The sequence below is a fragment of the Aquila chrysaetos genome, chromosome 24, assembly GCF_900496995.4.
Source record: "Aquila chrysaetos chrysaetos chromosome 24, bAquChr1.4, whole genome shotgun sequence".
Classification (NCBI taxonomy): Eukaryota; Metazoa; Chordata; class Aves; order Accipitriformes; family Accipitridae; genus Aquila; species Aquila chrysaetos.
This window is the reverse complement of record NC_044027.1, coordinates 18,771,654-18,796,409: the sequence shown is the minus strand read 5'-3', so window position 1 is coordinate 18,796,409 and position 24,756 is coordinate 18,771,654. Positions and strand designations below refer to the sequence as shown.

The following is a 24,756-nucleotide window of genomic DNA, read 5'->3' as shown; positions in this document are numbered from 1 at the left end:
AAATAAAAGTTCCTAGAAATAGTAGTGACAGGTAAAACATGAGTCTAAGTTGTTTATGGTGTGACATGAAATAGGCACGTAAAAAGAAAAAAATCCGTCCCGTAAATATTCTAAAATCTCATCATGAAAATCTTCATTTAAAAAGTAATTTAAAAGAATCCCTCTAAGAAAGCCTTCCTTCTCAGCCCAGACTACCCTCAAAAAAGAATTCTAAAAGACACAGTAAATATACTTTTGGACTAGAGGAGCTCTGCTGTTCTCATAGCCCTAACAGTCAAGTGCAACAAACCAACTGCCTGAGAAACAAGGCCTAAAATACAAACTACGACTAACTTCGTGTCAACCAATGTCTCTTATGCAACCGTATAAATTCACCATATCATGGGAACAGCACAGATTAAGATGTAAACTTGCTTGAAACTTTGCTGCAACCTAAAAAACCACTAAAGAGGCAGCATGACAGAGTGCAGCAGAACTAAGGGCAGAAGGGAAGAATAAACAAGGCGTACCTAACAAATGCTTCTTGTAGGTTTGCTTGAGATAGAGGAAAGAAACCATTTGCCCTAATCATTGTTTTCTCCATTTCTCACAAAACTGAAAATTAATTTTACTTGACCTTTAAATAGGAGGTAGCGAACTTCCTTTACAGAAACACAGGGGATTTATTAGAACTGTAGTTTATTCCCTTCTCCTGACGCATATGCTGCTGGCCTCTGCTCTGAGAGGTCTCGTTGTACCGTGTAGTTCAAGAACTCCTGCTCTACAGTGTGCTCCAGAAACAAGGCTTTCATAAATCCAGTTCAGTCCCACTGGCAGTGAGCAAAAGCAGACACAGAAACAATAATGGAAAGTAGAAACAGCTAGCCAATTATATTTCTGGAAAAAAATTATTGACAACCCCTTTTTAAATTGAACCAAGTATTTCAGCATAGACAAAAAACCAAAACACATTTATGAATTATGACCAAGTGAAGAAAAATATGGTTCCTGATTGTACTCGGAAGAAATATTTCTCTGTCTGGACTTGAGAAAGAACAAAAACTAAAATGTGCATTAACGTCCACAGCACTATTACTTAAAACTATAGCATATCAACAAATTTGAAATGAGAGCCTTAGGTTTGATGTACAAATTTCACAGCCTATCACATTCAGCAAACACAAGCCTAAACTTCTAGCAGCATCCTCAGACTGCACTTAGCAAATGAAAGATCCTCAAACTGCTTTTCTAAAGAAACACAACACCAGAAAGACATGTGCTCAAACATGAACCTGAACCTATCTTCTGCTTTTCTTAGTGGGCACATCAAAGCAAACAGGTTTTGACATCTACAAACAAACTTAGTTGTAAGTACCAAAGCAATTAGTTCTCCCTGAAAAAACTCATTTGTTCCTATGAAATACATAACCTCTGTTCTCACGTTGTACTGTTAATATTAATCTTCCATATACTACTTAAACACTTTTAGATATCACAGTGACAGTACTTTTAACATATGTCTGACAACCTTCACAACTCCACTTATCCATGCACACCATAAACAGTTTAACAATACAGTAAAACTGGTTACTGAATGACTACTTGCAAGCTGGAAAAAAAAAAAGATAGCAAGAACAAAGCCATATTCTAGGATAGTATGTCTCTTTCCTTGTAGAACAATAACAAAAGACAATTTCTGTTCTTAAGAACAGCTAAAAAGTCTTCCCATTTCCTCCATTAAAAGTTTTTACCTCCTTAAGCAGAAGGAAGGAGGTTAACGGGAAGATCCCTGTATGGGAGAATTTAGACTGCGCACTGACTACTTATCTAAGGTATAATGTTTCCATTAATCACTCAGATTGCAGCCAATAACTAAACAGCACATACTCTCAAGTGCCGGAATACTGAAAGGCTCAAGGTGAATCACTTTGTTCAAGGATTGTGCTCAGTCTTGGCACCAAATTCATAAAGAAGCTTATCTTTAAGACCTGCAAAGCTCTGTGACATTCAGTGCCAAATCAGGGAACAGCGTAACTTTATTTTACAATTGTTAATGATCGGGGGCAGCAGTGCTAACGTTCTTCTTTCCTCATCAAGAGAGACAGCATATCTTTAGCCACCATTTTATAAATCACTTTGGAAGTAAACATACGAGGAAAATTTAAGAAGTAATTTTCAGGAGTCTGTTTGAAATTGATTAAGGATATTCTTCTCTGAAATATTTGCAAGCTTTATGAAGATGACTTTTGTATATAAAGTCTCTTCAATTTCTTCGCTTGTGCTAAACAAGATATAGCATGTCATACAAACACTGCAGGACAGCCACAAGCCAATCGTTAGACCAGCAATACAAATAGCTCCCATGTGGAGCAAGGAGCACTGCAGACTATGGCATTTCACGTTTCCAAATTTTCTTTGGAAGTAACAGGATGGAATGGAAAATCTGGTTGACTGTGTCTGTCTCCTGGGGTCTCAAATGATGCATCGCAACTTTGGGAGCTAATAACATACACTGTCACATAAGCATTCTCAAGGTAAGCACCACTATGGAGACTATTCTGAATTGTTAAGTATTTATAGCTGTTGGTATTTGCAGCATTTAGAAAGACAAGCGTGAGGTTGCAGTCTTTCAGAGGTTTTCATAGATAACCAGGCTGATTGTTCAAGAAAATTTCAAATTTTTTTAGACTATCCTATGATGTGAAGTGGCAATCTTCTGCAATAGCAATAAAATGTAAATGAACATTTTTGCCAGATTAAGCAGAAGTAAGATCTTGAGACTCTTAACTAACAGAATTAGCTTGAAGTCCTATGTAAAAGAAAACAGCCGCTATAATGGCACGTCTTGTCCAGGACTCAAAGGAATGCAAGAAAAACAAAGAGAGTAGCTGGGAGGTAAAAGCAAGATGAGCAAAAGCATCAAGAAACATTCAATAAAGTCTCTGTTACAACTGCTGATAAGGAAAAGAGGAACACCAAGTCCAACAGGCAGAAGATGTGATTTCTTATCATCTTCAAAGACATTATTTTGAAGATGTAGGTGTGACTATAGACGTCAGTCTCTTGCGACGGTGGATTATCTCTTTCCATCTACCACAAAGAACATACTAACTTGACTCACTCTAGGAAAGATCCAGTTTTCAACACATTAAAATGATGGAATTTGGAGTGACCACCTTACTTGTATCACTTTGCTTAAAGACTGCTGAAATACAAACTGGGATGAAAGATTTTCTTTAGGTAGCTTTAAAAAAAAAAAAAAAAAAAAAAAAAAAGAGCGACAAGGATCTCTTTTCAGAGCAGCACTTTTAAAAGTGAGAAGATATCAATGCCCTTCCAATTCACACAAGCCTACCACATAGGCTTGTATTCTCAGATTCATGCCAAGTTGTTAGTTATAACTACTCTTCTACATTTCTTAAAGAGAACATTTCACATTGGGGAAAACTTTAATATATGTTTGAATTAACAGATATGGTCAAATCAAGTGTATGTTAATATTGCTTTCTGTCCAAGAGCTGTGATAAAAATCACAGTTCAAAGTTCTTGACAGTCAGTCTGTTTCATCCTAAGCACTTCATGAAGGATTCTGCAAAGTGGGAAAAAACCCACAGGTAGTGATGGAGAGAGCTCTTACTCAAAACCTAATTATCACCTCTGACATCAGCAACAGTAATGCAGAAATTACTGGCAATATTGATTCCTGAATAAGTTCTCCCTTCTGTCAAGTTTTCCACAACAAAGAAGTCCCTCTTTAAGCTCTCTATGGTTAGTTTGATTTAGAAGAATAGGGAACAAACTCAGGTTATTGATTCTTACCTTCAGTCCTGTTTTTTCATCATCACTACCATTATTTGTAGATGGTGTTTCATCCCCTTGCCTGGAAACCAAGACAAAATCTTCACTGTTAAGAGTGGATACCGAGTCTGAAGAGACACTGATTTTTCCAACAGAAGCCTTGTCATCCATGACTTAAAAAGGAAGTTCGATTCATGAATGAGATTAAATATGTTATAAACTCCTGAAAAACAAAAATCATAAAAATACTTATATAAAACTTCATGCTAAAATGCTCCAATGTTTCTTTTCAGAAACCTGCTGACTAGTTATAAAAAGTAACACATCTGACAGTATAACCAAGTTATAACTCTTCTGTCAGTGTACACTCATGGTCCTGCTTTGATTTTGCCAAGAAGCACACTACTATTAGAGTACTGGTTTCCATAGCTCACAAAAGGGAAGTTAATAAATCTTTTTGCAGTATTTCATGATTATGTCAGGCACCATTTTCTACACGTAGCACAAAACAGGCCTTTGGAACATACACTATGCCTGCTGACATATTATTAAGGCCAGAACTATAAAGTCCATTTACTTTCTTCAGATAACCTGTCTGCCTTCACCTATGTTCATGCAAAAATTACTTTTGTAGCTATCAGAGCTCACTGTATGCTGCAGTCACATTCTTTTCCCCCAAAACAAGAGTTAGATCTAACTCTTGATATTTTGTGGTAAGGATGCTCTAAAACCTTGGGCATTTTATGAATCTATGCTGAATCTTCTGTACTGTAACGAACAATAAAAGAAAAGACTTCCAAGAAGCAGGAAGAACAGCGTAGGCTGGATCAGTACTGAGAATCAGAGCCAACAGAGGATTTTAAAAAGCTGGTACTGGCACTGAGAGGCATTTGAAGAAAGGAACAAAAGGTGAAGTTCAGCTGCACACCTTGAACTCTACAGCACAGATTCTCAGAATTCATGGCTCAAAACAGACTCCCATGATAAAAATGGGTAATTAATTTCCCAGAAACCCAAATATACACTTATCACAATGGCTCAGGTCTTTACATACTCCCAAGCATGACCAAACCCAAGTGCTTTTTTCAGCCTCAAGTTCTGCCTTCCATTTGGTGGAGCACTGTCCCAACCTGGATTCCAACAGAGCAGCCAAACAACGGGGAAACCTGGCATATCCACAAGCACAGCTCATCGCATTCCTCCCTGAACCAAGAACAATGCACCAAAAATAGCAAAGCCTGCTTTTATTTCTATCAATACCCTTCTCTCCACAGCCACCAATATGACATGAAATCTGCCAAGAGGACAACAATTTTTTTTTTTTCTCCTCTAGTTATTTTTAACCTGATTACTTTACCAATCGAGTCACTTCACAGTCCTGAAACACGTTTAACTGGACAACTGAAGCAGTGCGAAAGAGGAAGAATGGATTGGGTTGTTCATGAATAACAATATATCTATGATTATTGGGTTTCATTTTCAAAAGCATGTAAGGTATTTAGATATCCTTTTCAAAAACATTTTAAGATCCACTGAATTTCAGTGAGAATTAGCTGCTGAGAAACTCGCTGTATGTGTCTATCTGGTATTACTCGCATAGATCTTAAAGGTAGGGCGGAGTTCTCATTCTGAAAGATGCTTTTGTTTAAAGAATTCATATTAAAACATTTCTGTAGAAGTTCCCTATTGCACCATCTAGATAATACACATATCATCTGAAAATAACTAAATCAAATATATTGAAACACAAAACAAAAATAAGCTTCAAACACTTAATATCCCTTTGGCTTTACTGTTTTCATTCAAACAGTGCAAACTCATCTGCCACACTAGGGCAGTATGAGTAGAAGAGCTGGCTTTGATCACAAGCAGCTGTAAAGATCATCTAGGCAAGGATCAATTTAGCAATTTATTTTGGTATAGCGTTATCTGTCTTGAAGCGTTAATTTCACCTATTTCCAAAGTCTTTCAATGTGACACCTTCCACCAAGATTAACTTCAATTAAAGAAAAAGTATGCTGTGCTTTTGCGTACTCCTTTTTTTTTTTAGCAGCGTAGTGTAAACAGACACCACACTTGATCCTGGAGCACAGCTGGCTTAGCCTAACCCCTACAGCAGTTTCACAATACAGAATTGCAACAGCAGAAGGTCCTGATTAACCCAACTTTGCCAACCTTACATTGAGCAAAAGTCTTACTGAAATTACACAAGATAAGACAGCACAGGAAAGGGGACAATGCAGTAGACTACTGTAAGAAGATTTTGTTTATTAGTGATGTATCAGCAAGCAAGGCTCAGTTACCCAACCACACTGGAATCAGCCACAGTTCATCGGATTAATGCTCAAATAGTCGAGGAGCAAAAGCAGAGTCTTAAAATTCTAAAAATGCTAAAATATTGCCTGAAGTTAACCAAAGTTTCCATATCCCCATACTTTGCTTTGCATGCATTTTATTTCCTCTGTTCCTTGCCATCACTTTGTTCCATGCAGACTACCGCACAGATCATTTTACCTGAATCAGAAAACTCACAATGGCAGAATCAACAACAGAAAGCCTATGAGCTCGTTAAAATATGGGCCAGCCTAGAAGGGCACACATCAAAGACCAGCAGAGCAATTAAGTGTGGCAGGCTTATGACTCCTCTGGAATCAAAAAGCAAGAACAAACAACAGTGGTGACAGTGCTCTTTAGTAATACCTGCAACTTGTCTTAAGAATTGAAGCTTTCTGTTCTCACAGTTTAGAGAGGTAGGAGAAAAGACCCCAGCCAAGCGCAGATCTCGAGTTTTAACGTTTCACTGAAGAAGCCAATCTCTCATTCCTTACAAGGAGAGACTTTGGTTTGTTTCAGCATAAATAAAATATGAGTTTTTGAAATCAGCATAGTTTAGTTCCTGACACAAAACTACACCATAATAATGTAGTATTTGCCTGAAGGTGTCTTTACACCTCTATGGGAGACCAAGTGTCTAGGTAAAATGCATCCTGAGAGACAAATTTTTAACAACTTATTTCTTTGCTCACCTGTGTAATTAAATGGGTATCCTGTCCTCTCCTCACACAAAAGACCATTAGAAAAAGCTGCAAAATGAGAAGGTCAACACAGCTGGCTCTTGGGTCACTGTTTTCAGTTTTATTTAAAATTCTAATTCTCAGTGCAATTCACCTTCACTGCTGCTGTTATACAATGCTACAACATGAGTCCAAGAATCAAACTATCTTTTTAAAAATGTTCTTGTTTATCTTTAAAGCAACCAAACAACAGTAGTAACCTACCTTACTCTCTCTATTCAAGATAACATGCAAAGGAGCAGCAATCACCATGTTAAAATCTCAAACAACTGGGGAAAAAAAAAAAAACTGAGTTCGAGATTAGTTATATAGCTTTATAAAATATTTATCCTTTACTTTCCTATCTTCTCCCAAGTATTTGGCACCTGACCTGCAACTTGTAATCAAAATTTTCCTTGTAAGTACTGCTAGAATGAATTTAAAAGACCTTAAAGCAAACAGTATACAAAAAAAGAAAACTAGAAAACCTTCCATTTTACATTACTGTAAGAGACTGAGGCTTGAATGCCACCTGGAGACATGCGCAACAAATGAAGCAAGGCACTCGTAACTATGGCTGGTCTCAGTCCATTTCCAAGGGGTGCCTGTTTTCCCGTGTTTAGAATATCCACAGCCACACAAAAAGCGAGAGGGTGAGCAGAAAAATGAATGTTTCAGCTGTGAACTTCTTGGAGTGTTTAAAACAGCAGTTACCTTTAAGTCAACAGCAGATGTAGCACCCTTAGCAGTGAATTTAGAGGGGAATAAAACACAAAACCTAAGTATGTTTTGGGTTTTCAGGGCAGAAAAGAGAATAAGCATGAGAACAGGTATGCAAACTAGAGAGGAAAAGAGATTTTTTTTCCCCATTCATCTCCTTCCCGGTGTTTGTACTTCAGCTGCAGTTCCTATAGCGATCCACAAAGTTACAGTATATCTGATGAAGAACGCACCAGATATAGAAGAACAATACAGCAATATTAACTAAATTACTGAAGACTGGTATACTTCAAAAAGCTATATTGAACAGCAAAGTCAGAAAGCTTGGCATGCAAAATAAACTTATATCCTCTATCCCCTAAAATATAAAAACACTAAGTATAATGTTAAAAAACATGGGAGACAAGGAGGTAGCACACAGCCAAGACACTGAGGTGACTGATTCAATGCAAATTGATTCACTGAAAATAACGTATTTTCTCTTTCTATTCCTCTGGCTTTATGCATAGCTTAACAATATCATCGAGCATGGTTCAGTTTATACATACAAAGTTCTGCTTTCCTAGTTTTCATCATTAGCATCTTAGTGTGGGTGAAAAGTGGAATTTGTAGCAGAGTTCAGAAGATTTACAATGTACTTTGCAAAGCCATGTTATGACAAATAAGCCAGCATTGTTTAGGACTCGGCTCTTTACAGTCTTTGACATCTGTGATTTTTTTACCTTCACAATTCACATAGTCTACACTTAACTGTTTTACAAATACACAGTGAGTCCTGAAAAGAGCCTGGAAAATGCTACAGCACAATGCCATCATTACAGGCAGTTGCGCCAGGTGCTTAAGCCTGAGCAGCCTAAGAAACGCAAGAGCAAAAGTGATGTCGGACTGACAGAGATGCGGGAAAGGAGCTGTGGTTTTGACTTTTTCTGAGCACATACACACTGCCTGTATTTTACTGCGGCTTTTGGGGGGAAAAAAAAAAAACCATACAAGAAAGATCAATCACTAGCAACCTTTTTCTTCTCACATATCGCATGATTAGTCTGCATAATTGTATGTTTGATCTTTACCCACCTTCCCTGTGCAACACACTCTCAAATACAAGGAGAAGTATTTTGCACTCAAAATGAAGCAAGAAAGCCAGCGGAATACTGCATGTGAAAATAAAGATTTAGGATGACTAAAGAGAGAAATTGATAAAAAATAGCAAGTACAATACTAACTTTTCTGTTCATTTTAAAATACACTGACAGCCACAGATGTTCCCACTAACCTCAAAAGCCAGACAGAAAAAAGATATCATTATCTGGAGATAACGCTGCCTCAAATTTCACCCCCCTCCCTCTTCTCAAGAACAGAGAAGGGCAGATCTCAGGAAGCTGAGTGAGTGAATCGTTACACATTGTATGCAAAACCAGGAATCAGACAAAACACAGGAGTTAAGCTAATACAATCTTTGTTAACAATCCTTAACAGATTCATAGTTATTACCAACATAATTTTGCTTTTAATCTTAATTTGAACTATCTCTTCAGAGGACAAAACTCTAATTTTAGGCTCTTGTAATAAGCAAATTCCCCAACCCCAGAAACACGCGGCAGGTCCTGGGAAACCGTGGTTTATAAAAGAAATGCTGACACTGCCTCAGCTAGCCCATCACAAGAATGTTGCTGGAACGAATTAACTATGAACGGTTGGTTCATCCACACTCCGCGGCTGACGCTCCATCAGCATCAGGCACATCTATGCGCTGTCTGCATGGGGGAGCCGGGATATGCAGGACACAACCCAGGCTGGAGGCTGGGATAAAGGCAGTGCAGCCAGAGGCTGAACAAACTCTGAAGATGAAGCTCTGTATACTTGTGGAGTTCCTCTCATTAGGATTCAAACAGAAACAGAGAGTTATGCTTACCAGACAAACATAGCACTTCAAAAATACACTGTGAAAGAACTGAAAAAAGGAGAGTTACATTCGGTGCATGCCGCTAAAAGCTGTCTGCACTTGGATTTGGAAAACAAAAGGAAACCCCTATGCCAAGCTCCATTTGTTAATTTGTTTACTGTGTACACAAAAATAAGTTTGCTCAGGTCCTTGACCTTTTAATGTTAAGTAGAGACCTTCAAAAAGAATACAGTGTTTCTGTAATTTAATCAGCAAAGAAGTCCACCAGTTACGCATTTTCTAACAAAGTAGCCAAAACCCTCAGAAATCCCATCAAGTTGTGCTTTAACAAAACTTGTAGAGTAAAATTGGGGATATAGATGAAGCTATATCTAACAACGCAGGTAAGCAGTGCTTGATCTCCAACTCGTGCTTAAGAAATAAACATGATCTTTTCCCTCTCTCCAAACCTCTCCTGAGTAGTTTTTCTCCTCCTCTCCCCCAGAATGCCTTGAACAGGCAAAACTACACAGACGACAACCACAAAGTCTACTTCTACCTGTTCTATTTTCACTTAATTTTCGCCAATGCGTGTTTTTAAACCAAGTTAGCACAGTCTGTTTGTTTATACTTAATTTCCATCCCTAACTGACACAATGAGACCTTAAAAATTCTCTTCTAGGAATGTTTTAACTGAAACAAACGTGTCCTTGCCAACAGGAAGGGAAAAAAAAAAAAAAAAAACAAAAAACTGAGAGAAACACGGACGTTACGGTACACAAACCAAATAAAGGTGTCTGGACGCAATGAAACGCCACGTTTTAGGATACACCTGGAAGCAACAGGCAACAACCCACACAGCCGGGCCACGGCGAGGGAAAGCGGGCACCTGGCCGGTAAATCGATCGCCGTCAGTCCCAAAGGAGCCCGGGACAGAACGGCTCCGGGACGCGCTCAGAGGGGTCCCGGGACCACCCACGGGTTTCCAGGCTGGAGGAGCAAGGCGGGTCCCCCCTAGTCCCGTCCCCCCCCAACCCGCATCCCGGGGAGCTGGCGAGGACGGGCCCAGCCCGGCGTCCCCCGCCTGCCCCGGGACTCGGACCGGGGACCCCGGCAGCGCCCCAGGCCCCGTACGAGCCGGGGGGGCGGCCTCACGGCCCCGCACCGAGGCCGCGGCCCCCGGTCACCCCCGCGCCGGGTGGAGGGGACGGGAGGGCACGGCAGCAGGAGGGAGCGACGGTCCGGTGGGCAGGGGAAGGACGCGCCGCTGAGGGGGCGCAGGAGGGGTCCCCAGCCCCCACGCGTCTCTCGCCGGTCAGGGGCGGGGAGCGCCGGTGAAGCCCCGGAGCGGCGGCGGCGGGGCAGCGCCCGCACGCACCTGACAGGCACCGCGGGAGCGGACCGGGGGGGGGGCGGCCCGAGGAGCGGAGGGACGGGGCGGACGAGACCCCCGCCGGCAGCGCGAGCCCCACCTACCCGGCCGCCGCCGCCGCCTCCCGGTGCCGGGCCTGGGCCGCCGCCGCCGCTGCCGCCCACCACGTGACCGGGCGGAGGGGGCGGGCGCCCCGCCAGGCGCTTCCGGGTGCGGGGCGGAGGGCGCGGGAGCGCTTCCGGCGGCCGAACAATGCGGTTCCGAGTCGCCGTCCTGGGCTGCGGCGGCGGCAGCGGCGGCGGCTGTAGGTCCCGGCGGGCTGGCGGGACGCGGGCGGCGGCCCCGGAACGGGGTTCGGAGCGGGCCGCGGCTCCCGCTCCTGCCCCCGCCGCCTCTGTCTCCGCCGCTGGCCGGGTTCGGAGAGCGGCCCGGCCCGGCCGGGGACGCGGCGGGTCGCGGGGCCGGCCGGGGGTTGCGGCTGGCGGCCGGGCCCGGTCCGGCGCTGGGGCGGCGCGACCCCAAGCCCGGGCGGCGGCTCACGGCGGCTCTCCTCCCCTCTCTAGGTCCGTAGCCGGAGGCCGCGGCGTGCGCTGCGGTAGGAGCGGCCGCGGGTGCCAGCGGGGGGACGCGGCCCGGCGCTACAGGTACGTGCCCCTTCGGCGGGGGGAGCCCCCCCCCCCCCCCCCCCCGCCGTTTTTGCGAAGGATTTGGTGTTTGGGGTTTTGAACAGCCGCGCGGGCTCTCGGTTGAGCTGTCCCGCAACATCGTTTTTCCCGGTTGTCGGGAAGTACGTGCGGGGGGACACGGTGGCCGTCCGCCGTCGGTGGAAGGTGAGGAAACACCGGCTCGGCCCGGAGGGTCGCGGCTGACCAGAAGTTGGGCTCGGTCTGCCAGCCTCCCGAGAAAGAGGATTTGGGGTTCATTGGGTGGCTTTGTTGCTTGTTTGTTTTTTTTCTTGGAGATCAGGGGTATTGGAAACTGAATGTGTGTCGAGGCTAGCTGCTTTTCTGTTTTCAGTTTCTCGTGGTGTGGCTCTTGTCACCTGCCCGAGGAACGCAAAGCCACTGGAGTAGCTGTGTCAGGTTAGCAGCACGATATAGCGTTACCTTGGCACGGGCGCTTTAACTGCGCTTATATTGTAGTACCCCCAGGTGGAAAAAACAGGTTCACGGGTAGACTTCCTTCATCGCTTCCAAGAGAAAACACAAAGAGAAACAGTTCGATGGCGCCTGAAATTCACTGAAGATACTGCACGCTGATCTGTTGCTACCGTTTATATTTGCCAAAGGCTATTGCCTCATAAAATTCAATGTTTTGGCCTAGAAATGGGGATGAGTCAGGCAGCACTGAAGACAGGATAACTAAGAGACTGGCGGCTCTACTTTCTGTAGATTCAGCAGAACTGTTTGTGCTGCAGAGTGATGCTACCCCTGTTTCCGAACTTTCCATGGTCCCTTGTTTCTGAAGGCTTTTGAAATCCCTTTCTAATTCTCACGTGCCGTACGCTGGAAGATATACCTGATGGGCTTGAGTAGTGAGGAGGTCATGCTTCCGAATGATGTCTGATCAGCAAATTGAAACAACCCTGACCATCAGCAGATACTTCTAAAAATGTTTTTCTTTGAACCCTTGTCTTGTGTACTCATTCATTTACACTAGGCATGACTCCATTTCCTGTTGTGTACACTGAGCTGATACTTCATGCCCCAAGAGAGCAGTATCGGCTTTTTATCTGTAAACTTCAAAGCTTCCTTTCAAGCTTTATGTGGTGGTTGTAATAGTTGTGAGGTGTAAGTTTTGCTTTGTTTTGTTATTTTATCTCACTAAATCTTGCATCATTTAGTCTCCTGTGATTTCTTCACTTCCTGCAATCCCAGTTCTCTGGCACGATTGCGTGAACAGTGTTTCATCGAGAATCAGTGTAGTCTCCTAAATTCCTAAAACAACTGTTGAAAGAGAAAAGACTGATACTTGTTTTATGGAAGATCCACTGTTCTTCATTCCAAATACTGTCAAACAAGAACAAACTTCCTAGAGGAGTCATCTTCCAAAGAAGACGAGAAACAAGACTTCCTACATTCCCCAGGTATTCAAAACAGGGAGCCTAGAAGGTGTGATTTATATAATGAAGGGCCATACAGAACGTTTTTTTCCTATGATCTTTTTAAAAAAAACCAGAACAACGCACAGCAAACCAACCCTTGCAAAAAAACTTACAAGACAATCTAAAATGATGCGTTAAACTCAGTGCTGCAGATGCCACAAAGCTCGCGTAGTCCTTCCTAAGACTGGCTTGTCGAAGTTACAGTTACTGCCAACGAGATGTGTCCTATGTCAATATTGCTGCAAATTGTGAAGTGTCCTAGAGGAACTGTAGCCATTGTTCTTGGACTGTAACTCTTAGGAGCAGTATATGATAGATGCAGAAGGTTAAGAGGGATGTTTGCATGTCTGGCAAGTGCCAGGTACTATCTTACCTTGAATTCATTTGTCATGAAAGCTATTTAGGCATTGAAGGAAATCAAGAACCAAAAGCTGAAGGAACATCTTTGTTATTTGGTAAAGACAAAATCTCTGAGGAGTTTTAATGTGGAAGCAAAGCTTTACAAGAGCAAAGGCTGCTAAAAATAATTCAGTGGCTTCCCTTTAAATTCCAGACAAGTAGTGTGGAAAACATCTTAACTCTTTAGGATACTGCTTCAGGAGAATTTCTGTCCTATCATCTCTACTTTATATTCAAGCTGCATTAAATTAAAAAAAGGTAAAAGATATTGTAAGGCAAGGTGTAAACTTGATTTATTTTTTTTTTAACTTGTAACAGACTTCAGCATTTATCTAGGATAAAACATAACATCTGATTAAACACACACTTTATATTATTTCTTTAGACCCTTCTAACTTGCATTTTAGAAAAAGAAAAAATTCTCACTTGTGTTTTTTTTTCTTGCTGCTTTTCCTTAGGTGTGCCAAAATGTCAGAAAGATCAGATATTCTTCACTTCAAGTTTGACAATTACGGGGATTCAATGTTACAGAAAATGAACAAACTGAGGGAAGAAAACAAATTTTGTGATGTCGTGGTCCATATAGATGACGTTGAAGTTCATGGGCATAAAATTGTATTTGCTGCTGGCTCTCCCTTTTTAAGAGATCAGTTCTTACTGAACGACTCCAGAGATGTAAAAATCTCTATACTGCAGAGTTCAGAAGTGGGGAGGCAGCTGCTTCTCTCCTGTTACAGTGGCATTCTGGAGTTTCCTGAAATGGAACTGGTAAACTACTTGACTGCTGCAAGCTTTCTGCAGATGAGCCACATTGTTGAACGATGTACGCAGGCCCTCTGGAAGTTTATAAAACCAAAGCAGCCGTTGGAGAGCAAGGAGTGTGAACAGCAAAGTGACTCCTCTGAGCTGAAGGAACATCAAGGAGACGACGACTCTCTGCAGCAAGATTCACCTTGTATTCAACCTTCAGAAGACAGTATGGACATGGAGGATAGCGATATTCAGATCATCAAGGTGGAGTCCATCGGGGAGGTAACAGAAGTTAGGAATAAGAAGGATCAGAACCAGTTTATTTCTTCTGAACAAACTGCACTGCATTCCTCAGAGCCTCAACACTTTCTTATCAACTCCACTGTTGAAAACAGAGCAAGTGAAATAGAGCAAAACCACCTCCACAACTATGCCCTTTCATATGCTGGCAGTGATAACATCATTCTGGCCTCTAAAGATATGTTTGGGCCTAACAACCGAGGTATAGACAAAGGCCTCCAGTGGCACCATCAATGTCCAAAGTGCACAAGAGTATTTCGGCATCTGGAAAACTATGCTAATCACTTAAAGATGCATAAACTATTTATGTGTCTTCTCTGTGGCAAGACATTCACTCAGAAAGGCAATCTCCACCGGCACATGAGAGTGCACGCAGGCATCAAACCGTTCCAATGTAAGATCTGTGGGAAAACGTTCTCTCAGAAATGTTCCTTACAGGACCATCTCAACCTGCACAGTGGGGACAAGCCCCATAAGTGTAACTACTGTGACATGGTTTTTGCGCATAAACCCGTTCTGAGGAAACATCTTAAACAGCTACATGGTAAAAATAGCTTTGACAATGCCAATGAAAGAAACGTTCAAGACATAACAGTGGACTTCGATTCATTCACATGTAGCGCTGCTACAGACAGTAAGGTCTGTCAGCAAGCTGATGCAAGCCAGGTACTGGATGCAGGGAAGCTGCCTCAGGCTGTGCTCAGTTTAAGAAATGATAGTACCTGCGTCAATTAAGCAATTAAAAACAGCCCTTTGTAGGGATCATGACTGAGAGGAGTGAACAGTTGGTTTGGGCTCTTACCTAAACTAGTGGTATGCCCTGAAAGGCTACGGATGGATGGATGGCGGGTTGGATTGCAAAACCTGGCAGGTCTTCAGCATTCGTTCTTAGTCTTACTTGATATTTTCTGTGAATAGCAATCTTCCTTCAGGTTTCTGTCTGTGTCTCTACTGTGGATTATGGGGTTAATTGTTTCATTTCTCTCTGATTAGGAGACTCAAGACTAACACCTTTTGAAAGACTGTTGCTGTGGGCTGCAAGTAAACCATCTGCTGTACAGTTAGAGGCCTCTCTGTGTCTGGGCAGATGGAGGAAAGAGCAAAGAGGACAAGTCTGTGAGATAACCTGATTTTTTTTTTTTTTTTTTTTTTTAAAGCACTGGATAACTGAAAGCACTCCATATAGTTAAATTTAAACTTACCTCTTAAAATTACCTTTCTCTGATCTTACCCCTATACCCCTACAGTTGAAATGAAGTATTTTTGTGTCACTTTTTTGCCCTTTCTAAACTATTTCAAGAAACTTCTGCTGCCAATCAATGCTATCTTAAAAGCTCTCAGGGTTTTTAAGCTTAACATGTGTTATGAAAAGATAAAACCCTAAATGATTTGGCAGGGTTAGCTGATCGTTGCATAGAACTGTTCAAAATGAGAATAAATTGCAGCTCTGGAATGTGAGAGGCCAGTGCCTGGAGTGCAAGTATGACCTATTTCTTATGCTGTCATACCTAAGATTTTTAAAGGGCACTTACCAGTGTATGTACTGAGACAAGCTAAACACTTCAAAACTAAAAATTATCATCCATCTTCCATAAATTTTGCATCACATAAGCCACAACAGTTGTTGGTTTTAGAGCAAAGCTGGAGTGGAGAAATACTGCTTTTTGACACTGTGAACAGAATCTGTTTTAAAAGCTGCAAGGTATAACAACTCCATGCTTTTCTTTTTTTGTTGTCTTCCCCCCCCCCCCCCCCCCCCTTTAGTTCTTGTATATCTCTCCTTGGTATCTAATAAGGGCCATGTTAACTTGGAAAAAAACCACCACAAAAATACCTGCCATGAGAACATTAACAACATAAAGTTTTTTTGATTTCTTGGACATTCAAAGAATACTTTTTTTTTTAAGTGACCTGCATAGTTCATGACCATTAGTGTTTTACAGAGCCTAGGATGAAGTATAGGTAGCACAATTTCCGTAGGTTAATATATCAGCTATTGGCTGTACTCAGCAATACCTCTTGTATACCGCCTTAAACATCAAATGTAGCGGGAATGGCATGTCAATTGGGATTCTGGGATTATACTGTATTGCTTCTCAAAAGTGCCGTGGAATTATCCGCATCCCAATGAGGCTGAAAAACTAATTTATCGAGGAACACCATTCCCAGTAGAACAGCACTCTTATTACATTGAAGTGTAGCATAGACTAATAATCAAATGGCTGATCCTCGGTAGAGAACTGCTGTTTGTATTTGGATTAAGTATTTCTTCCAATGCAGCTCTTTTCCACAAGGTTTGCCATGAGGCTGAGATTATGCTTCCTACCTAAAAGTAGTACTGTTTGTGTGTTTGAATGAGGGGGTGGGGGTAAAAGGCTGCTATTGTATGGTTAAAAATGCTAAACAGGTATGACCAAAGGTGTGTTAGAGCAAAAAATGTTTTGTATGTAATTATCAAAAGTTGGTCTTGATCTTCAGATATGTGTGTGTAGAAGCCAGGATTTCCTTAAGCAGATGTTACACTGATGGATGATAAAAAGCATTAATGTTGCAGAACGTTTTCAGAAATCCACATACTTTCAAGTAGAAAAGCAAGATGATTCTGTGAATCAGTTTTTGCAATTGAATCCTTAAACTACTGTACTTGACTGTTACATGAACTATTACATGGACAGCTATGAAGTAAGCAATGGAAGTGGAGTCAGGGCATTACACCTTTCAAGTTGTAGCAAATATATTTAGGCCTAAAATCTAACTATTTGGAACTTTTTAAAATTATTGTTCAGGTTCCTGGGGCAGAAAATAGGTTTGCATGGGAAGAAAAACTGTTTTTCCTCATAAAGCCACCCGCTTTCAGAATCGTTTTGAGCTAAAACTGACCGTGACAGTTGCATCTGATGCTTGCATTCTGTCTTCAGGCAGAATCTTCTGTATTGTTCAAACATCTTGACAATATTTTATTCAGTATATGGAAATAAGTTATAGCACTAACATCAAAACGAAGATAGACATGGAGAATAAGAGCTTGCAGAGCCAGGTCAACGTGCTGTAAGGGACTAGTGAACAATCTAACCAGATACGAATATGGACATGATAAAGAAAATGGTCTTCTGACAGAGGAAGGAAGAAAACTGTACAAATGCTAGAAAAAGTGGCAGCAAAATGGACAGCATTGAAAGCTTTGTCTATCTGGGAAGGTTTTTTTTGTGGAATTATGAAGCTGTAATGTTACTGTAAGGAGAATACAGCTTGTTGAAGTAGCCGTGGGTGACCTGAAGCTGACATGAAGAGACAAGGGGTTTCCTAAGAAACAAAAAAATGATTTGGTCAAGATACGTAGGTTTTCAGTCCACCCTATGCTGTGGTGATGTCAACGTCTGAGAAGGCTGAGACTGCTGGCTGTTGAGTTAAAAGGCTGCTTGTGGTCATTTGGTGAGACCATGGCAGAAATAAATAGGAAAAAGCAGAAATGCAGAAGACTGCTTGCTTCTTCAATGAAAATGGACACATCTGTTGGATGAAAAGTGACTTCTTACTAATGTCTGCGCTTTTGGCCTGGCAAAAGGGTGCAGACCAAAAGATTTATGCAGGAGATGGCTGCGTGACTCCAGAAACACTGGAGATCTAAGAGGGCAATACGCTGATGGCACGGTGCAAAGTGCACTGGTGGTAGAGTTCATCTAAGATTTGCCCCTATATGGAACAGACAAGCAAGGAGTATAGAAGAGGTATTAGAAAAGAAAAATCTGGCTAATGCTTCTTCTCTGAATTACAGATTAAAATGGAGTGAGAATTATTATAAATGGAATATACAGAGGCAGCTCGGTTATAGACTAAGATGAACTTAATTGTCCATGTATGTAAAATGTTGTCTTCATTGCAATGTTCCGATTAGTGAAAGACTAGATCCATTGGTTGTTGCTACTGATGCTGCATATTCAGATGAGGACTATGGCAGTTATCATGATCTGTGTGTTAATGTGTAGAATACTATTTGCTGGTAAGTGGATAGTCTCACAACTTAATGTGCTGTACAACTTCCTGCATATCCTAAAAATAACTGAAGTCTATTACAAAAATATTTTAATACCTCCTTGAATATATTAGGATTTTTTTTATGTTGGCATTTTATTTATTTATTTTATATAGAGGAAGAAAATCTTAGAACTCTTAGGTTTACCAGAGGTTTAAGCTCAACACTTTTCTGAGTGGTGGTAGCTTGTGTAGCCTGTGTTCCTGCAGCATATGGTGCAGCTGCACAGCCTCCTGTATAGATCAGGGATGAGTCTTTCCTTAATTTATTTTTCTTTTAGAAGACATGTTTTGCAAGTTAGTAACTGATAAAATTGAAGTGTCGGTCTTTTTCTTCCCCTAGCTTTTTGGCAAAACTTGGATAGCTGCCGCTGAACTTTAAAAAATCGATTGTGTGGGGCTGATTTTGGTTCTGGAGTCGTTGGGAGGAGTACAGGCAAGGAGGGAGAATCAAAACTCTATACAAACTGAAACTGCTGAGAGAATTCTAAAGTCACATTAAGTCTTGATTTTGAAAAACAAAGGGGGGAAAAATAGTCGGCCCCTCCTGACTTGGTAAGGCTTGAGAAGGCAGAGCGGACGTTTTTCCTTTGAGATTGTATAATCGACGGACTGAGCATTAGCTACCTCTTCAGTGACGGGCAAAAGTCTTACACTACGTATTATTACCAAAGCAGGCGGGTCAGCGGCCCTCGGAGAGTTTCCTCCCCGCTCCGGGCCCCGGGCCCGGCCCGGTGGTCGGGCAGAAGCCAGCCGCTGCGCCCGGTGGCCGGTGCACCTCCTTTCCCTCGGCGCATTCTCGCTGACGGTGCCTGCCCCCCCCCCAACCCGGCGGCGGGGCGAGGAGGAGCCCCCACCCCACCCCCCCCCCCCCATCCCCGGGCAGCTGCTCTCCGAGATGCCTTACGGGGGCGGCGGCCCGGGACGCCCCGGGCCCACACGTTGCTACCTCTACCGGACGTTTAGGCGAGGCGCGCCCCGTTGCCGGTGCGGTGCGGTGTCCCCCGGCGGCAGCCGCTGTAGCAGTGCCAAGTCTTCTAATAAACGTGCTGCTAACTCTGTCTCCCGCCGCTTCTCATTTCCCGCCGGGGTAACGGCGCCCGCGGAGCAGGGAGGGGGGGAGAGAGGGGGGCGGCGGCGGTGCCGGTGCTGGAGCCGCTTCCGGTGCCGGAAGTGGGCGGGCGGGAGGTGGAAGCGCTTCCGGGGCGCTGCGGCACCGGCGGCGGAGCACGCACCGGCTGCAGGGACCGGCCGGGCCGCGGCCGGTGAGTGGGGCGGGCGGCGAGAGAGAGAAGGAGGGAGGAAGGGAGGGAGAGCGGGGCCCCTCAGCCGCCGCGGGGCGGGGCGGGGGGGGGCGGTAAGCGAGGCCGCGGCTGGGCCCTGCCGGCGGGGGTGGCCTGGGCTCGGCGTGACTTTCTCCGTCGGTGCCGGTGCCTTCCCCCGCAGGAACGGCGCCATGGCTGGGGACTCGGAGGTGCTGCACTTCCAGTTCGAGCAGCAGGGGGATGCCGTGCTGCAGAAGATGAACCTCCTGCGGCAGCAGAACCTCTTCTGCGACGTCTCCATTTACATCAACGACACGGAGTTCCAGGGGCACAAGGTGATCTTCGCCGCCTGCTCCACCTTCATGAGGGATCAGTTTCTGCTCAATCAGTCGAAGCAGGTGCGGATCACCATCCTGCAGAGCGCCGAGGTGGGCAGAAAGCTGCTGCTGTCTTGTTACACCGGCGCTCTGGAAGTCAAAAAGAAGGAGCTGCTGAAATACCTCACTGCTGCGAGTTATCTCCAGATGGTTCACATTGTGGAGAAGTGTACCGAAGCTCTGTCGAAGTACTTGGAAATCGACGCTTCCATGGAGAACGGTAATCAGGCCGCAGAGAGGTGTCACTCCTCCGACGCTGAGCTGAGAAACGGGGATGAGGTTTTAGAGAAAGACTGTGAAATAATCGAGATCTCCGAAGACAGCCCGGTGAACGTAGAATACCCTGTGAAACAGGAGAAGGGGGAGATCTCGCGGCCTGCAGTGCAGAGCTTGATCTCGGAAAGGAAGGAGGCAAAAACCCCAGAAATATCAACAGTTGAAATCGGATACAAGGACGATGAAATCTGTATCTTCAGAATGGATTCTATGAGCGTAGCGAATGTAGAAAATGATCATTTTCCTCAGCCTTGCACGTCCTCCAAAACAAATCTATATTTTCCAGAAACCCAGCACTCCTTGATAAATTCTACAGTTGAAAGCAGAAATACAGAAATGTCAGGAAATCACTTTCAGGCTTTTGTCAGTGACAATCCAGAAGGAACTTCTAGTCTGATGAATGGGTTCCAGAGCCTGGATGATTCTGGCAGTTCGTGGCGGCACCAGTGTCCGAAGTGTCCCAGGGGATTTCTGCATCTTGAGAACTATCTTAGACATCTGAAAATGCACAAACTCTTCCTGTGTTTGCAGTGTGGCAAAACATTTACCCAGAAAAAGAATCTCAACAGACACATCCGGGGGCATATGGGCATCCGCCCCTTCCAGTGCATGGTGTGCTTGAAGACCTTCACTGCCAAAAGTACGCTTCAGGATCACCTGAATATACACAGCGGTGACAGGCCCTACAAGTGTCATTGTTGCGACATGGACTTTAAACACAAGTCTGCTCTTAAAAAGCACTTGACTTCTGTTCATGGAAGGAGCAGCAGTGAAAAACCAAACCTGAACGCTATTACGAAAGTTAAAATAGACTATGATTAATGGATGGGTGGTTGTGGGGCCAGGCTCTGCAAAAAGCTCCTGCCGAGTGAAATTCTAGATGAAATTCTAGATAGAGATCCCCATGCGACGGAGAGAAGCACAAATACATGACTGGTGATCAAAGACAGGCCTTGCGAGCAGCAAACTTGCCTGCTGCGTTAAGGTTGCTATTGCTGTAAGTGTGAGAACGGTGTTTACTAGTTGAAAGTAAACTGCAAAATATGTGAAATTATTTCATGCTTCTCTTCTGTTATTCTGGATGCATTCTGATTTTGCCCCCCCCAATTATGTTTCACACTCCCCTGTTTGAAGGGCAGGCACTGCCGCTTTTCAAACTATTACTGATACTGCAATAAGTTGAAGACTGAGCCGTCATGTTCCCGATCTGTAACGGCTAAGGAAAGGGGATGTTTGTATTTATTCAGCGAGTCAGTCATTCCCACCCGGTTCACGTATCATTTATGGTGACATCATCTCCTTACTTGCCCAAACTTTGCTAGATCTTTTCAACAGAAAGAAGGCATGTTTTCACACTCAAGTCTGTGATATTTAAGAAAGAACACACAACAAACAAAAAATAATCGAGGAGGCTTTCAAATTGCCTCTTGCAAATCGAGAATTGGTAAAAGAGAAAGAAACAAACAGCATTGCCTTGCAGTTCATTTTTAACTGGATAGTCCCATTAGAAGGATTTGTTTTCAGTTTTATGAATGAGTTCTGAATTTTTCTAAACTTTCTAAACTGAATTTTTTTTCTGTCATACCAGTGTTTTGCAGCTGTATTTGACTAATTCCAATTAAGTTAGTCCTGGTTTTTGAGTTGTAACATTTGCCTTCATTTTTTACAAATCTTGGATACATACACTAATGTGAAAAATTAAGCTGTGTGCTGTTACATAATAGGAGTTTCTACATTAATTTTGAAAAACAATCCTTTATATCTTATTAGGAACAGCTTAGAAATAGAGGTCTTCTCATTCTCTGATTCTGTGATACGGTAAAACAGTAACTATGTGTGTTTGGATAGGTGTGTTTGTACTTTGTCAAAGGTCATTTCAGTTTCATCACAATCATCGAAAGCCCTGTAATGCAGAATCTTTATCCTGTACCTGTCTTTGACTGGTATATGTTTCTTCCACTTAATATGATATAAATAAAGAGTCAATTCAGTTGTTAATATGAGATAATGGTACTTACATTAGATTCTCTCCAATTAGCAAAAAGCGGTAGTTCTTAATTCTGTCTGTATCACAAGGGTACACTTTCCTTCAAGTTTCAGAAGTGCTGTTACGAAGTTCTTGCTCTTGAGTCCAGAAGTCTGGCCCGTGTGCTCCATAACCTGGCTGTTTTTAAAATCCAAGACGACAGGTTTTAATGTCACTTAACGGGTTTCACTTCCTTTCCTTCCCTGTGTCCAAGAGTGCCCCAGCCATTGCTTGGGGTTTTATTTATCGGCTACGTGAGGGGTTAGGTGTGTACAGTAGCTACCATGCAGTTTCCTGTTATGTGTAATAGGTGTGATCAGCTGCGCCAGTGTTATTACTGTCTTCATCTCTTGAAAATTGCACTAGAAAAGTTTTTAAAAACTTGTTTCGTGAGGGTTTTTTTGAGTTTAAAGTACCTATTAGTTGGATTGCAGCAATATTTTCAGGTCCGGGTTCATACTAGGCCTTGTGTGGTAGGCAGCATATGTCTTCCTCAAAAACCATGTACTCTAAATAGGCAAGTAGCGTGTTCTGAAGCTGAGCATGCCACTAGTGCCGTATTCCTCCAAAAATTCACAAAAATATCTGACTTCACAGACAGTTGACTTGTGAAGGACTGCATTGTACTGGATCACTGGAAAGCTGCGCGTGCCAAGTCTGCGTACCGGGGTGTCCCTATGAATAATGACAGAAATGACACCCCCCGAGTAAGTAGCTAGTGTAACTGTGAATTGAAATCACCTGTTCTATCCAGTACTTTAAGCATAAGGCCCAACCTTTCACAATCTCTTCTATTATTTCATATTCAAAGTTGATAATTTGCTTTATTTTGGTGATTTTTAACTATAGTAATTGTCATGACACTTACTGTAATTAAAAGGTTTGGGAGTCATTTATGGCACGACTGCCTGACATTTTGAAAAAAAAATTGCATTTTATAGCGCTGTCTTCCGTTTGCATTCATTAGTCTGTCACTATTTACAGCCTTTTTGACCTTGTGATTAGTATTGTTTGCTTGGTTTTCACAGAATACCATTAATTTTTGGTTGCCAATTGCATAAAAATTAAAGGTCTGATTTTCAAATGCATGCTAACACCTGCACCTGCCCTTACTGTATTTACAGTTGTTAACTTGGGTACACATACAGGCTTGTATGTAGCTTTTCACTTGTGCCTACGGACTTAAACTCCATCCTTGGAAGAGGTCGTAAAACAAGGAAAAAGTTTTCTTCCCTCCCTCCCTCCCATCCTTTTTACATTGGGCTGCTGTTACTGTAGTTCAGTAAATAAATGTATTGTGCATTTATGGGACAGGCTTGGTTCAACTGTGCTTAAATTTGTTCAGTTAATAAGCATTTTTGGCAGGTGTACGATTATCATTGTAACACTTCAAAAGATCATTCCTTGTTTTTTGTTCGACTGTTTTTTATAGGTGTATGCATGGGTATTTTCCTGTGTGTCAAAGGGGAAACAAAGGCTGATCTTTTGAAGTCCATCTTCTGTGGGAGCAGGGTTGTGAGTTATTTTGGTCTGCTGTTGTATTGCATGTAAACATGAGAGGGAGTTGTATTGTGTGACAGGCCAACAGCATGTTCTCTTCCGTGGCTAGAGTGTCTTGGTAAGCTTTGTGAACAGAAACTGATTTTGTGCACATGTTCACATTAAAGGTGTTTCCTCTCCCCTGTCCATACATGTAACCACTCGTCCTGTCATAACACAATAAATGAAATGCAAACAAGACATTGTTTCAGAAATACATATGCTTTCTTCTAATCACAGTTAAATAGTTCTGTGCATACCTTGGTATTTAGTATTCTGGCTTGCTATGGTGAGCAAACAAGATGGTGTAAACAAAATACGGGCGTTCAAGTGGCAGTCATTCAGTAACGCGTTTTTGCTGTCCTTCGAAGGGTCCACCTGACCTACTTGTCAGACGAATGCTTTCACCTCAGAAATGACAACTCTACACCGCCTCGGCCTTGGTTAAGAAAACCGGTCTGATTTTCGCGAGTGACCAGAGGAATGAGATGCAGCTCCCGGGCTTCTCCCTGGGCTGGTCTGTGGCGAAGCAACAACCCAGGCGCTCCCGCCACCGCCTTTGTGCCGGGCTGGCCCTGAGGCGGCCCCGCCGGGACTCTCTGGCGGCTTCGCCTCTCACCTCCTCGGGAGGCCGTGGCGGGCGGCAGCGGGACAAGCCACCAGCGCCAGGGACGGCTTCCCATCCCCTCGTCCTTCTGGGCGCTAGTAATAATCAAGTTATTCGTTGAAATTTAAAAAGGACAAGAAAGAAGCGACGCTTGCCGCGAGGACGGGGCGCCGCGCGTCGAGGAGCGGGCTGAGGCGCCGAGGAGGCTAGGCTAGGCGAGCCGCGAGGGGGCGCTGGCGGCGGCGGCCGCCGCTCTGCCACGCCGTCTCGATGGCTG

The 24,756-nt window shown here is 43.3% G+C and overlaps 3 protein-coding genes across 6 annotated transcripts in view; 2 read left to right on the top strand and 1 right to left on the bottom strand.

Annotated features, from left to right (window-relative positions):
• Positions 1–11,020, bottom strand: part of RABGAP1 (RAB GTPase activating protein 1) — a 75,618-nt gene extending 64,598 nt beyond the window's left edge. The window contains exons 1-2 of one of the 2 annotated variants that reach the window (XM_030001060.2): positions 10,909–11,020; positions 3,799–4,000 (exon numbers count right to left, since the gene is read on the bottom strand). In XM_030001060.2, the coding sequence (XP_029856920.1) occupies positions 3,799–3,948 (150 nt within the window). In that variant the 5' untranslated portion in view covers positions 3,949–4,000; positions 10,909–11,020. Of the gene's footprint in view, positions 1–3,798; positions 4,001–10,810; positions 10,834–10,908 lie in introns of those variants that run through there. The other variant, XM_030001061.2, reaches the window with a different exon arrangement.
• Positions 11,020–19,451, top strand: ZBTB26 (zinc finger and BTB domain containing 26). Of its 3 annotated transcripts, XM_030001082.1 has the most exons (4): positions 11,020–11,108; positions 11,368–11,448; positions 11,947–12,890; positions 13,766–19,451. In XM_030001082.1, exon 4 carries the CDS (start codon positions 13,776–13,778, stop codon positions 15,090–15,092), a length of 1,317 nt encoding a protein of 438 aa, XP_029856942.1. In that variant the 5' UTR covers positions 11,020–11,108; positions 11,368–11,448; positions 11,947–12,890; positions 13,766–13,775; the 3' UTR covers positions 15,093–19,451. The 3 variants fall into 3 exon arrangements, with proteins under 3 accessions (XP_029856942.1, XP_029856941.1, XP_029856943.1); XM_030001081.1 differs by lacking the exon at positions 11,947–12,890 and having other exon boundaries at positions 11,026–11,108; XM_030001083.2 differs by lacking the exon at positions 11,947–12,890 and having other exon boundaries at positions 11,035–11,105.
• Positions 19,452–19,578: 127 nt separating this feature from the next.
• On the top strand, positions 19,579–24,071 carry ZBTB6 (zinc finger and BTB domain containing 6). Its single transcript, XM_030000788.2, has 2 exons — positions 19,579–19,654; positions 19,836–24,071. The coding sequence occupies exon 2, from the start codon at positions 19,846–19,848 to the stop codon at positions 21,127–21,129; it is 1,284 nt and encodes a 427-aa protein (XP_029856648.1). The 5' UTR covers positions 19,579–19,654; positions 19,836–19,845; the 3' UTR covers positions 21,130–24,071.
• The last annotated feature ends 685 nt before the right edge of the window (positions 24,072–24,756 follow it).

What these genes read in the sequence shown, in the direction of transcription:
- ZBTB6 (XM_030000788.2), top strand. Translation starts at nt 19,846, where the DNA reads ATGGCTGGGGACTCGGAGGTGCTGCACTTCCAGTTCGAGCAGCAGGGG.
- ZBTB26 (XM_030001082.1), top strand. Translation starts at nt 13,776, where the DNA reads ATGTCAGAAAGATCAGATATTCTTCACTTCAAGTTTGACAATTACGGG.